General features: G+C 42.5%; 1 protein-coding gene across 4 annotated transcripts in view; it reads right to left on the bottom strand.

Moving 5' to 3' along the window:
* Positions 1-6,757, bottom strand: part of LOC123761800 (uncharacterized) — a 653,931-nt gene extending 647,174 nt beyond the window's left edge. For 2 of the 4 annotated variants that reach the window (XM_069330457.1, XM_069330459.1), the window contains exons 1-2: positions 6,636-6,757; positions 5,832-5,924 (exon numbers count right to left, since the gene is read on the bottom strand). In XM_069330457.1, the coding sequence (XP_069186558.1) occupies positions 5,832-5,922 (91 nt within the window). In that variant the 5' untranslated portion in view covers positions 5,923-5,924; positions 6,636-6,757. Of the gene's footprint in view, positions 1-5,831; positions 5,925-6,635 lie in introns of those variants that run through there. The other 2 variants (XM_069330458.1, XM_069330460.1) reach the window with 2 other exon arrangements.
* Between the last annotated feature and the right edge of the window lie 6,242 nt (positions 6,758-12,999).

Below are 12,999 nucleotides of genomic sequence, written 5' to 3'. Positions count from 1 at the left end.
AATGTGTGGTCAATATACAGCTCAGTCAGAGCCATTTCCCCACCACTTATTATGATGACAGGAGGAAGGCAATGGAGATAGGCCACCTTTAAGAATGCACAGTTTGTTACCCATAATGCCAGATCATCAACCTTACCAATGGTTGCAGATTGTGAAATAAATGACCAGGTAGAAATCACAAGAAGAAATCCCTTTACAGAAAATGGGACAGGCCTGATTGGTCTTTTTAGCATCAATATTTGTAAGTTAATTCAAAGTAATACCAACATGGCTGGGTACACAGCAGGATTCAACTGTATTAAGGGCCCCTGAATAATTTTATTTGGCTGTTTTTTCAATACTTTTATTGGCTTTAATAGCATAGATTATTAGCTATATTTTGAGCTTTATTTGAGAGAAATCAGTCAACTCAAAGTATATTTGTTTTCAAGTCATATTAATTATCCAATTAATATCTAGCAATACAGTAATCACAAGTTATCAACCATTATTTTTTTCCTTTTTTCTACTAATAAACTTGAAACATAATTAGATTAATTATATACAAGTCATAGGGAAGTATATACAAAGTGAATTATATACTAAGGTATACACTTGGGTAATTACTTAAAACAGATATTGTTAAGTTTTGACTTTGCACTTTTTTGGAGGAAAATTCAAAACTCAATTCAAATTCCTTTTTTTTTTATTCCTAGATTCTAAGGTTGTAAATGGATTTTGACAAAATTTGGAATAGAATACACATCTCAGCAGGCTTAACAATTCTGAAGGGGCATATTTTGAAAAATATTTTTGTAAATGAGATATATTTTGGGGAAAAAAATCATGATTTTTTTTATTTGGAAGTAAATTTAAAATTTAGATTATCATAATAGTAGAACTTTGTTATTTCCAATGATACAAAAACTATGCAGTAATATCTGTAAAATCTGAGTTTTAACAAAGAAAAACAAAATTTCATTATTTTTTACTTTTTTCCATAAGGTTTCAGTAGCCATGCTTAAATTTTAAAGCTAAATATCAAGGCAATATAAATCTGAAAGCCATATACAAGAGACTAAGTTACAAAGGACAATAAAAGGGCAGCAAATACTCTGAATGAATACTTTACATCATTGTTCACATTAGAAAGATTAAACAACATCCCATCACCCACACAAATTTATGAAGGAAGGGAAGAGAACAAAGGGATATACCCATAATGTGCGACTTAATCAGGAAGAGCTATGACAAACTAAAAGACTCAAACGCCCTAAGTGTGGACAGAATTCAATCCAGTGTCATAAGGGAATTGGCAGAGGAACTATGCCTACCATTGAAACTTCGATTCAGGAAAATGTTGGACCAAGGGATAGTTCCCTTAAATAGGAAATATGTAAATGTCACCCATATTATAAAAAAAGGCAGAGTGTGTTCACCAGAAAAACTACCATCTGATCAGCTTGACATCTCACTTCTGCAAGTTCAAGTAGAGAATCCTATCTTGAGGTTATCTTGAGATGATTTCGGGGCTTTAGTGTCCCTGCGGCCCGGTCCTCGACCAGGCCTCCACCCCCAGGAAGCAGCCCGTGACAGCTGACTAACACCCAGGTACCTATTTTACTGCTAGGTAACAGAGGCATACGGGTGAAAGAAACTCTGCCCATTGTTTCTCGCCGGCGCCCGGGATCGAACCCGGGACCACAGGATCACAAGTAAGAACATAAGAACAAAGGTAACTGCAGAAGGCCTATTGGCCCATACGAGGCAGCTATCTATAACCACCCAATCCCACTCATATACTTGTCCAACCCGCGCCTGAAACAATCGAGGGACCCCACCTCCACCATGTTATGCGGTAATTGGTTCCACAAATCAACAACCCTGTTACTGAACCAGTATTTACCCAAGTCTTTCCTAAATCTAAACTTATCCAATTTATACCCATTGTTTCATGTTCTGTCTTGTGTTGATATTTTTAATACCCTATTAATATCCCTCCTGTTATGTCCATTCATCCACTTGTAAACCTCTATCATGTCACCCCTAACTCTTCGCCTTTCCAGTGAATGCAACTTAAGTTTTGTTAATCTTTCTTCATATGAAAGATTTCTAATTTGGGAAATTAACTTTGTCATCCTACGTTGGACACGTTCAAGTGAATTTATATCCATTCTATAATACGGCAACCAAAACTGAACTGCATAATCTAAATGGGGCCTAACCAGAGCAAGATATAGCTTAAGAACCACACCAGGTGTCTTGTTACTAACGCTTCGATTAATAAATTAATTTGTCTCCGTGGTGTAGTGGTAAGACACTCGCCTGGCGTTCCGCGAGCGCTATGTCATGGGTTCGTATCCTGGCCGGGGAGGATTTACTGGGCGCAATTCCTTAACTGTAGCCTCTGTTTAACGCAACAGTAAAATGTGTACTTGGATGAAAAAACGATTTTTCGCGGCAGGGGATCGTATTCCAGGGACCTGCCCGAAACGCTACGCGTACTAGTGGCTGTACAAGAATGTAACAACTCTTGTATATATCTCAAAAAATAAATCCCAGTGTCCTATTCGCCTTATTACGAACATTCATGCATTGATCCTTTTGTTTTAAATTCTTACTAATCATAACTCCCAGATCCCTTTCGCAATCCGACTTCGCAATCTCAACACCATCTAGCTCGTATCTTGTAACTCTATCATCATTACCTAGCTTCAGAACTTTACATTTATCAGCATTAAACTGCATTTGCCAATCCTTTGACCATTTCAAAACCCTATCTAGATCAACTTGAAGTGATAGTGAGTCCTCCTCCGAATTAATTTCCCTACCGATTTTCGTATCATCGGCAAATTTGCAAATGTTGCTACTCAAACCTGAATCTAAATCGTTTATATATATTATAAACAACAGAGGTCCCAGGACAGAACCCTGAGGTACTCCACTAACAACATTATCTCACTCTGACTTAACCCCATTCATACTAACTCTCTGTTTCCTTTGGAATAGCCATGCCCTAATCCAATAAAATCTAATCTAATCCAATAAATAAAAAGTCCAGTGTACTGTTCGCTCGGCCGACCGGCTCCCTCCCATAGGCCGACCGGCTCCCCTAAGGGAAGAAATCATCCACCATCTCACAGTCAACAATCTTGTAAAATCAATGCAACATGGATTTATTAAAAATAGATCTTGCAATCCAAACTTGCTCACATTTTTGGAAACAGTAACCAGCTATTCACACAAAGGACTTCTGGAGGATGTAATATACATGAACTTTGCTAAAGCTTTTGATAATGTACCACATTATCAAAAAGCAAGGAAATTACAGGCATATGGAATAAATAGCAGAACACTTGGATAAAACAATGATTTAACGGCAATAAATCTGACAGGAGAAATGAGTGAGTTGGGTACTGCAAGGGTCCATTTAGGGGCCAACTCTTTTTGTCATATACATTAATGACATAATGAGAATATTGCAATATTTCAGATAGACAATGTAAACATTAGCAATAAAAATGATGGAAGTTTCTCGGCCTATTCCTAGACAAGAGACTCAACTTCAGTACCCACATACAACACATAACTAAGAAAGTCTCTAAAACAGTTGGTATACTCTCCAAAATCAGATATTATGTACCTAACTCTGCTCTCATCTCTCTATATTATGCACTAATCTATCCCTATCTTAATTATGGTATCTGTGCATGGGGTTCAACCACTACAAACCACCTCAAGTCCATCATCACCCAGCAAAAATCTGCTATCAGAATACTAACAAATTCTGCTTTCAGACAACACTCAGCCCCCTTGTTTAACTCCCTAAACATGCTAAACATAATCTCACTCCACAAATTCTCTTGTGTCAACTACATTTACAAAACCCTGTTCTTAAATGCAAATCCTGCTCTGAAACTCTCCCTGGACAGATGTAATAGGACCCATTATCACCACACCAGAAATAAATATCTCTTTGATATCCCCAGAGTCAAACTTAATCTGTGTAAACACTATGCAAATAAAGGGACCCAGTCTATGGAACTCACTCCCTATTGAATTGAAAAGCTGTCCAACTTTTGCGTCATTCAAAAACAATACTAAAAAGTACCTAATTTCATCTTCATAGTTTTTTACCTTTTGCTTTAAACTTGCACTGTATCTATTGCTACCAAATCTCTCAATCTTTATGTACCCAATTTGAACAACTTTACCATTGTGATCATTGCTGTCTTCTTATATGTGCTAGCAATATGCTGTATGGTGTCTATTAATCTTGTTTAAATTACCAGTCAAGCTGTCAATGTAATCAATCAGAGCTTTAATATACCAATGTGCTTTAATATACTTACTAATCTCTCTCATCTCATTTTTTTTTCTTGCAATGTATTTGTTATCATTTTATTAATTCTGATAGAATTTACCTACTTAAAATTATCTGTTAGATTAAGGACCTGCCCAAAACGCTGCGCGTACAAGTGGCTGTACAAGAGTGTAAATACTGTACTATGCTATGTATTCTCACAAACCCAATGTACCTTCTTGTATATAAATAAATAAATAAATAAATTACAAACCATATCATCAAATTTGTAGATGAAACCAAGATTTATGGTAAATTGGGAAGTGAAAATGATACTGATGCCTTACAAAGAGATCTACATAAACTCCACAAATGGTCAAAGACCGGCAAATGCTTTTTAATTAAAAAAATGCAAGACCTTGCATTGGGACATAATAATCTACGACACAACTACCAAATTAACAACATTACCGTGCAGCAGATTGATGAAGAAAAGGACCTTGGAGTCAGAATACATCATTCTCTAAAAGTTGCACAACACGTGCGAGTGGCTGTAAAAAAAAAAAAAAAAAAAAAAGCTAACCAATCCCTAAGAATAATTAAGCATACCTTTGACTTTAAGGAAAAGAAAGTAGTTATTCTACTGAATAAATTTCTGATGTGTTCCCTCTTGGATTATTGTATCCAAGTACAGTGTGGAGATCTCATCTTCAGAAAAATAAAGCAGCTTTGGAGAAAGTTCAACACCAGGCAACAAAATCTAGAACTAAGTCAAATCTCATGGCAGGACCAGTTGAGGAATTGTTCCTGGTACAAGAGGAACATACCAGGAACTCTCATACCATGGAACTGCCTACCCGTTGAAGTGGTAAATGCCAAAACTTAGTTGAATTTTAAAATCCAGCTTGAAAAAATCAGCACAAATGGGGGAACCTTTGACAGATTGCTAGCTTCTTGTCTTCATCAAGACCACACGAGTGTTAGTGACCCAACCGGTAAATTCAGGTAAAAGTGAGAATTCAATGACAAAAGAATTCTGACTAATAAAACCAGCAGTGAAAGTAATAAAATGCAAATTTCTGGGTGAGCCCTGGTGGCTCCATGAAACTACTATCCCTGATAGTGTGTAGGTTCCCATAAGTCAGTGAATTCTATAGGCCTACTGGAGACCAGAGCCAGAACCTGGCCCCCTCACAGAGACAGTGGGATGACATTTATGTATTTAGTTAGTCATGTATGCCACCCACTGGAAAAGGCAACCAGAAAGTCAGCAAAACCAAAACCTGCTGGCTTCAGACAAGACTGCAGTCTCGAGAACTACTAAAAGAACTTTCCAAACCATGTAAACAAACAATTAAAATTTCCCGAAATCATCAGTACTGTAGTTTCAAAGCGTTATATGACAAAGAGTACTGGGAAGACGAGACACCAAGAGCATAGTTCTCATCCTGTAACTACACTTCGGTAATAATTACACCTTAAAATAATTCTAGATACAATAGTTGAATAATTAACTGAGAAAATTTTGAGGAAACTCTAAATAGCTTACCAAAAATGTTACAAAGCTGTTCTGCTGTGAGGAGCTCGAGCTGCACAAGATAGGGTTCTGGATCTTTTCCAAGTTTCCTCTTTTTTCCCATTTCTGTTTTATAAAGAGAAATAATTTCACATAATGTGCAATATATACAGGAGCAGCTTTCAGTAGTCAGCAGAAACTTCTGACCCTCCCCCAATTCTGTGCAAAGGATTTAATGTAGACTTCTTCTAGACGAGGTGAAACAAAATATTTTTTTAGTTATCAAGGTCAGTGATATGTGTAATGTAAGTTTACAGGTAAATATGAATTAGTAATTATTATTATTGTAGAAATTAATTTTGGGGTTCAGTTCCTGCACTCATTATGTGCCTCTGTAAAATGGGTGCCACCTACAAAATGGGTATAGGGTGCATAATAAATAAACTAAGTTAAATTCTTCCACCCTGAAAATTTAATGATTAATATGTATGAAACTGTGGTTGAGAAGCAACTAAAGCTTTAAATGTTATGAAAGCCCTGCAGGCGCTAGTTAGCCATAATACACCTAATCTCACTAAATAACTGTATTAACCCTCAAAACAAAACTTAAAATCATTAGCTGGGTATGCGTAGTAAACCTATTTAGCCTTTATACTTCTACTTCGGTAGTTGAATGCTCTTTAAACTCATTTTGGACCCCGGCCATTTTAGAAGGCGTGAACTCTAAACTTCTGAGACCGCTATATCTTTATTGGCTTTATCCTTAAATAATAATGTAAAGAAATATATAGATCCTTTCTTCATTATATCATAATTCAAAGAAATTGCTCGTCTCACCTGTAGCGACTCACTTAAAAAGAAACTAAACAGCAACGGTTTGATGATTGTTGTTGATATGATGAGACTGTTTGCTTCCCTCTCACCACTACGGCCACTGGTCGAATCGTATACAACTGTTTCGGATACAGTCGGTTCAGTACACAAAAAACCAGTTCGTTCACAAAGTCTGTTAATTTAACACGAACCCTTTCGTACATTAATATACGCTGGCTTGTGTTCGCCGCTGCTGTTCTCGTCTTCCAAAACAATATTATACCCAAAACGAGACAATAGAATAATAATAATAATAATATAATAATTTTTATTTAGGTAAGGTACATACATAAAGAGATTTTACAAAGTTTGTTGGCTTTATAGATAGAGCTAGTACATACAATGCCTAAAGCCACTATTACGCAAAGCGTTTCGGGCAAGCAGAAGTTGATTATAAGTTAATATAAGAATATGAATACATGGTTAAAAGAGGATACCACTCAACTCTTTAACATGCCTAACTACTCGGCAATTCACAACTGTCGTCAACTTCAGAGAGGTGGTGGCACTGCTCTTTACTACCACCAAGAACTAACATGCTTAAAAGAAATTAGAACTAGAGACTGCTATGGGGAGTATATCTTCGCCAGCTTCAGAGTCAAGGGTGCCGAGTCTGTCCTGTCTGTGGGTGCAGTCTATAGAATTCCTAACACTGATGTGTCTGAATTCAACTCAAACCTTAGAAATCTAATAATAATAATAATAATAATAATTTTTATTTAGGTAAGGTACATACATACAATAAATTTTTACAAAGATTGGTTGACTTATAGGTAGAGCTAGTACATACAATGCCTAAAGCAACTATTACGCAAAGCGTTTCGGGCATGATAAACTTAAATGACAAGCTTAATACTAATTGAGCATAATGAGTAGAATGAAAACAAGAAATGAAAACATAGATGAAAAAGCAGCACAAATACAATTATGCCAACAAACAGCGCTCTTAAAAAAAACAGACATTGGTTGACAATAGAAGGGTAAGGTAGGTTACAGGGAATTTATTAGGTATAGCTTCGTTTTTAACTTAAACTGGTTGAGAGAGGTACAGTCTTTAACATGGTTGGGAAGGTCATTCCACATTCTGGGCCCCTTGATTTGTAGAGCATTTCTGGTTTGATTAAGTCGTACTCTAGGAATATCAAAACTGTATTTTCTGATAACGGAGGAATAAGACACCGACAGCATTGGGACCTATTTATTTAATTTTTTAGTAGTAACAAAATAATTAAATTTTTTCAGACCATGTTAATGAACAGGTAACTTGTATAATTTTACAACAGCATAAATACATGTATAACTTGGCTACAATGACTTAATAACATTAATATATATGCTTATATCCGGTAACTAAATAGAACATGGTCTGAAGAACGCGGAATCCTTATTAACTATTGGTACAAGTAAGGCAAACGTTTAACATAATTTTTAAGTAGAATCGGGGCTTAAAGAGTAGCATATAGTGGCCTAACACATGACATAAATAATGTGGCAAATCCCAGACATAATGTGAAATGGTAAATTACTAGAAAAATTACTTAGAAAATTTTTTTCTAAGACTTGTGAAGCGGAGCGAGGCTGGAACAAGAAAGAACGCATGACCCCTCCTCTCTGCTATATATAGGCCCCCCACGGCGCTCCGCGCGCTGCGGATCGCGCTGTGCAACTGTCTTCTCCTCCATCAGAAATTCCTCCGCATTCCTACATAATGCAGCGGTTATTTATTTCTGGTGTGGTGCTCATGGGTTCTGTTACATCCTTCTATGAAGCTTTTGAGATCAGGATTGGCATTATAGTTTAGCGTTTTATATATGTATAATACACATGAGAGAATGTGCAGTGACTTAATGTCTAACATATTCAGAGATTTGAGTAGGGGTACCGAGTGATGCCTGGGACCAGAGTTGGATATTGTCCTAATAGCAGCTTTGTGTTGGGTAATTAGAGGACGTAAGTGATTTTGGGTAGTAGAACCCCAAGCACAAATACCATAGTTGAGATATGGATAGATAATTAAGGAGTAATAGAGAGTCACCAGGGCAGGGCGTGGTACATAATATCTGATCTTAGAAAGAATGCCCACAGTTTTTGAAACTTTTTTTGATATATTTAGAATGTGTCCCTGGAAATTCAGCTTGTGGTCAATGAGAATGCCAAGGAATTTGCCATCTAATTTGTTACAAATTTGGGTATTGTTTATTTTGAGATTTATTTGATTAGAGGATTTATTGCCAAACAGAATATAGAAAGTTTTGTCAATGTTAAGGGTGAGTTTGTTGGCAGTTAGCTAAAGATGGACTTTATTTAGCTCAGTATTTACTGTGGCATTTAGAGCAAGGGGGTCAGGACTGGAGTAAATGAAGGTTGTGTCGTCAGCAAATAGAATTGGTTTGAGGTGTTGGGAGGCATTTGGAAGGTCATTAATGTAGATGAGAATACTTGATAACAGACTGAACAAAAACCATCTAATTTCTGATCAGGGGGAGAAAGATACTGGCAGTATGGGGCTTTAAAGTTTATTGAAGATTAAATTCTGCAGAACATGTAAATATATATGGTCACTGCTTCACAAGCGGGGATTTTTCTGGCGGGGGAGAAAGAAACAATTGCGCAGCGCGTCCCGCGGCGTTGCGCGGGCAGTTTGGGGCCGTATAAATACGGGCACACAATGGGGCTCTGCCTCACTCCGCCCGCCCTCGCCGCTGCTCTCGCAACCACTCCACGGCCGCCTGACTTCGCACGAGATGGACAACACGCCAGCTGCCTCGGTACTTGGCCTCTCTCTCACGGACATCCTGGGGCCCTCGACATCCCAGACTGTTCCGGCAGGCTCCTCCTGCCCTACACTTCTAAACCCAAGGTGAGGTTTTCTGTTCAACTCTAGTCAGGTCCCCCCAGTGCGGCGTGTGCCAAGCGCATTCCCCTTGCGGTACGTGTGTGCCGCCTTAGTTAGTCCTTCGGGCTCTCTGCTGTTGTTCCCGGAGAGCTGGGGCGCCCTCCTTGGGCCTGTGCCGGGCGCCCTCCTTGGGCCTGTGCCGGGCGCCCCCGTGCCGGGCGCCCCCGTGCCGTGCTGGTCGCGTGGCTGGCTTAGGGTCGGCGTGCCCTGGGCCGCGTCCCTAGTGGCCTGCGTTCGGTCTCCTCTCATGTGGGGCCCCGTCCAGCCGTGCCCGTCCGTGTCCAAGGGGCCCCGCCGCGCGGCGTGCCCAGGCGCGCGCCCTGCCCGGGGCCCCGTCGGCGGCCAGGCGTGCCCCTGCCGGCGTCGCCTTGTGGCCAGGCGTGGTGGGCCCTACGCCCTTTGTGCTCTGCCTAGGGGCCGTCTCCTTTAATTGGCCTTGGGGTCGTCTGGGCGGGCTTCGGCGTCCTTCCCGCCTTTCCTCCGGGGCTCCCTGGCGCCGGCCCGCCGGGTTTCCCTGGGTGTCTCAGGGGGCCAGGCTTCGCCTTATCCGAGGACATGTGTCGCCGTCGGCGACGGTTTGTGGCCAGGTTCGGTCCTACGCCCGGGGCGCATGTTCTCGGCGGCGGCGACACGTGGCCAGGCGTGGGCGGCCCTATGGCGGGCCCCGCCTTGGGGCCCATGCATGCCTTGCCGGGCGTCACGTGCCTGGCCGGCAGGGCGTGCTTCTGCGTCTTTCCTGTTTTCCCTCGGGTGTTCCCTGTTGCCGGTCTGCCGGCTTCCCTGGGATGTCCCCAGGGGTCGGGTCCCCCTGAGCGGACAAGCGTCGCCCCCGGCGACGACTCGTGGACAGGTCCAGCCCTCCGCCCGGGCCTGCTACGGGGCACGCGCCTGGTCGTGCTGCCACGTGGCACGGCGTTCCGTGGCGCGCACGGTGGGGCTGTGTCCCGCCTTTCCTGTCCCCTTTTGGGTGCTAATCCACGTGGCTTTGCGCCACAGCTTGCCACGTCGGGGCTCGGGCTGTCTTGCGCCCGTACGGCCGCGCCTGTGTGCGGCCCCCCCCCCTCCCCTTTTCGTCTAGGCCCTGCGCATGCCGTGTGGCAACGCGTGGTTGGTAGGCCACGGGGTCCTTGCCGTGTGTGGTGTGTTCTCTGCTAGGCACGTCGCCATCGGACGTCTCGCCCGGCCGTGTTGCCCGGGGTGTTAGCCCCAGGCCCTTCGGTGTCCCGGAGTCCCCAGGTACGTCTTCCCCAGAGTGGCGCCGATCAAGATGTCCCCAGACGTCCGTCGGCCGGTGTAAGTCCGGCATGTAGTCCCCAGACGTACGTCTGGCCGGTGTTGCCCGGTGTGTTATTTCAAGCTTTCCGCCGTCCAGGCCCGCAGGCACGTGCCCTGCTTGCCTGGGGGGTATAGCCAGGACCGTTACTCCATGTCCTCCGTCTGGCCGGTGTTGCCGGCAGGTTGGTTCCCAGGCGCTCCCGCCTGGCCAGTGTAGCCTGGTGTGTTTGTCTTATGCGCCCTGCCCGTCCGTTGTAGCAGGGATTCCTCCTACGTCGTAAGTTCAGCGTTCGTCCGCCTGCCCGTCCGCCTGTGTCGTCTGTTGTTCTTCTTCGTCGGAGGGAGACGCCGGCGTTGGAGCAAGGACCTGAGATCAGCTCGACGACGACGGCAGGTTTACGTCTAACGGTACGCACCACAGGCCCTGGGTTCGGCGTTGCCGCCGGCAATCCAGGATGACTTCGTTATGTTCGTTAAGTCCTCGGCGTCCAGTTCCAGGGGCCGTGCCCTGGACAGGGGGGTGGCCCCCATGTTGCCTGGGGCACGGTATCCTCCAGCAGATGGCGGCGTCGAAGCGTCGTCGGGAACGTCGTATATTTAATGATTCCCATTCTTCGCCTTCCTAAGACACTGTATTTAAGACTTTCTCACACTTGGTGTGAGAAAATATGGAAGGTTTCTTATTTTGTACTAGCAGACATCTCGCGACATGCCTTGCCCTTATTCATATTTATGTTCTACATTTCAGCACTGACATGCCTCAGCTTTCAGATCACCTCGGATTCACTTTGCCACCAGCCTAACTTTTTACTCAGGCATTCGTAGCCTTGTGCATGTCGCACGTTCAAATCTTCGCGTTCGCTGTGTTACAGTATGCTTGTTCACTTTTCCTTGTCTTACGTCATTAAGTAAAGTCAGCCAGGATGTCCTATTTGCAGAGTTATAAGTAATTTGTTAAGTATGTCAGCCAGGAGGTGCTATTTGCAGTATTTGCGGGCCCTTAATTTGCTTTACGTTCCCTGGCCTTGCATTTTGCCTAGTTTCCTCAGTAGTTACAGTACTTTCGCTTGGCTCTTGCAGTCTATTCACGTCGCTTATTTGGTTATATTTAGGTTATGCATCTCCTCCGTTCTCTTAATGTAAAATGGCTATATATCCACGCCGATTGTATACCCTTATTTGTACTTGCAGATACCACGTGCCATGCATTGCCCTATTCATAATTATGTTCTACGTCTCAGCGCTAACATGCCTCCTGTTTCAGGTTACCTCGGACTCTCTTTCCCAAACAGCCTCCTTAATTTACTCCGACAGTTGATGCGTTGCTCTTGTCGCATGTTTAATTTTGCGTTGCTGTGTTCAGTATGCTCGCCCACTTTTACCCTGCCTTACGTCATTAAGTAAAGACAGCCAGGATGTGCTATTTGCAGAGTTACCAAGTAATTTATTAAGTAAAGTCAGACAGGCAGTGCTAGTTGCAGAGTTACTAAGTAAATTATTAAGTAAAATCAGCCAGGATGTGCTATTTGCAGAGTTCCTAAGAATTATTAAGTAAAGTCAGACAGGATGTGCTATTTGCAGTATTCGCAGGCCCTTATTTTAGCTTCACGTCTCCTGGCCCCGCATTTTTGCCTAGTTTCATCGGTAGTTACAGTAGTTTATGCTTAGCTTTGCAGTTTAGTTTCCTCAGTGGTTACAGTATTTACGCTTGGCTCTTGCAGTTTATTCACGTTACTTATTTGGTTATATTTATGTTATGCTTCACCTCCGTTCTCTTAATGTAATAATGGTTATATATGCACGCCGATTGTATACCCTTATTTTGTACCTGCAGTTATCACGTGCCATGCCTTGCCCCTATTCAGGCGACCTGGACAAGGGGTGGCCCCCACGTTGCCTGGGGCACGGTACACTCCAGCAGATGGCGGCGTCGAAGAGTCGTCGGGAACGTCGTATATTTAATGATATCCCGTTCTTTGCCTTCCTAAGACAATGTAAATTAAGATTTTTACACCTTTATATGGAAGGTTTCTTATTTTGTACTGGCAGACATCTCGCGACATGCCTTGCCCTTCCTCTTAATTACGTTCTACATTTCAGCACTAACATGCCTCCTGCTTTCAGATTACCACGGATTCCTTTTCCCTAACAGCCTAC

The sequence above is a fragment of the Procambarus clarkii genome, chromosome 24 (genome assembly GCF_040958095.1).
Source record: "Procambarus clarkii isolate CNS0578487 chromosome 24, FALCON_Pclarkii_2.0, whole genome shotgun sequence".
NCBI lineage: Eukaryota > Metazoa > Arthropoda > Malacostraca > Decapoda > Cambaridae > Procambarus > Procambarus clarkii.
This window is presented reverse-complemented; position numbering and strand designations above follow the sequence as displayed.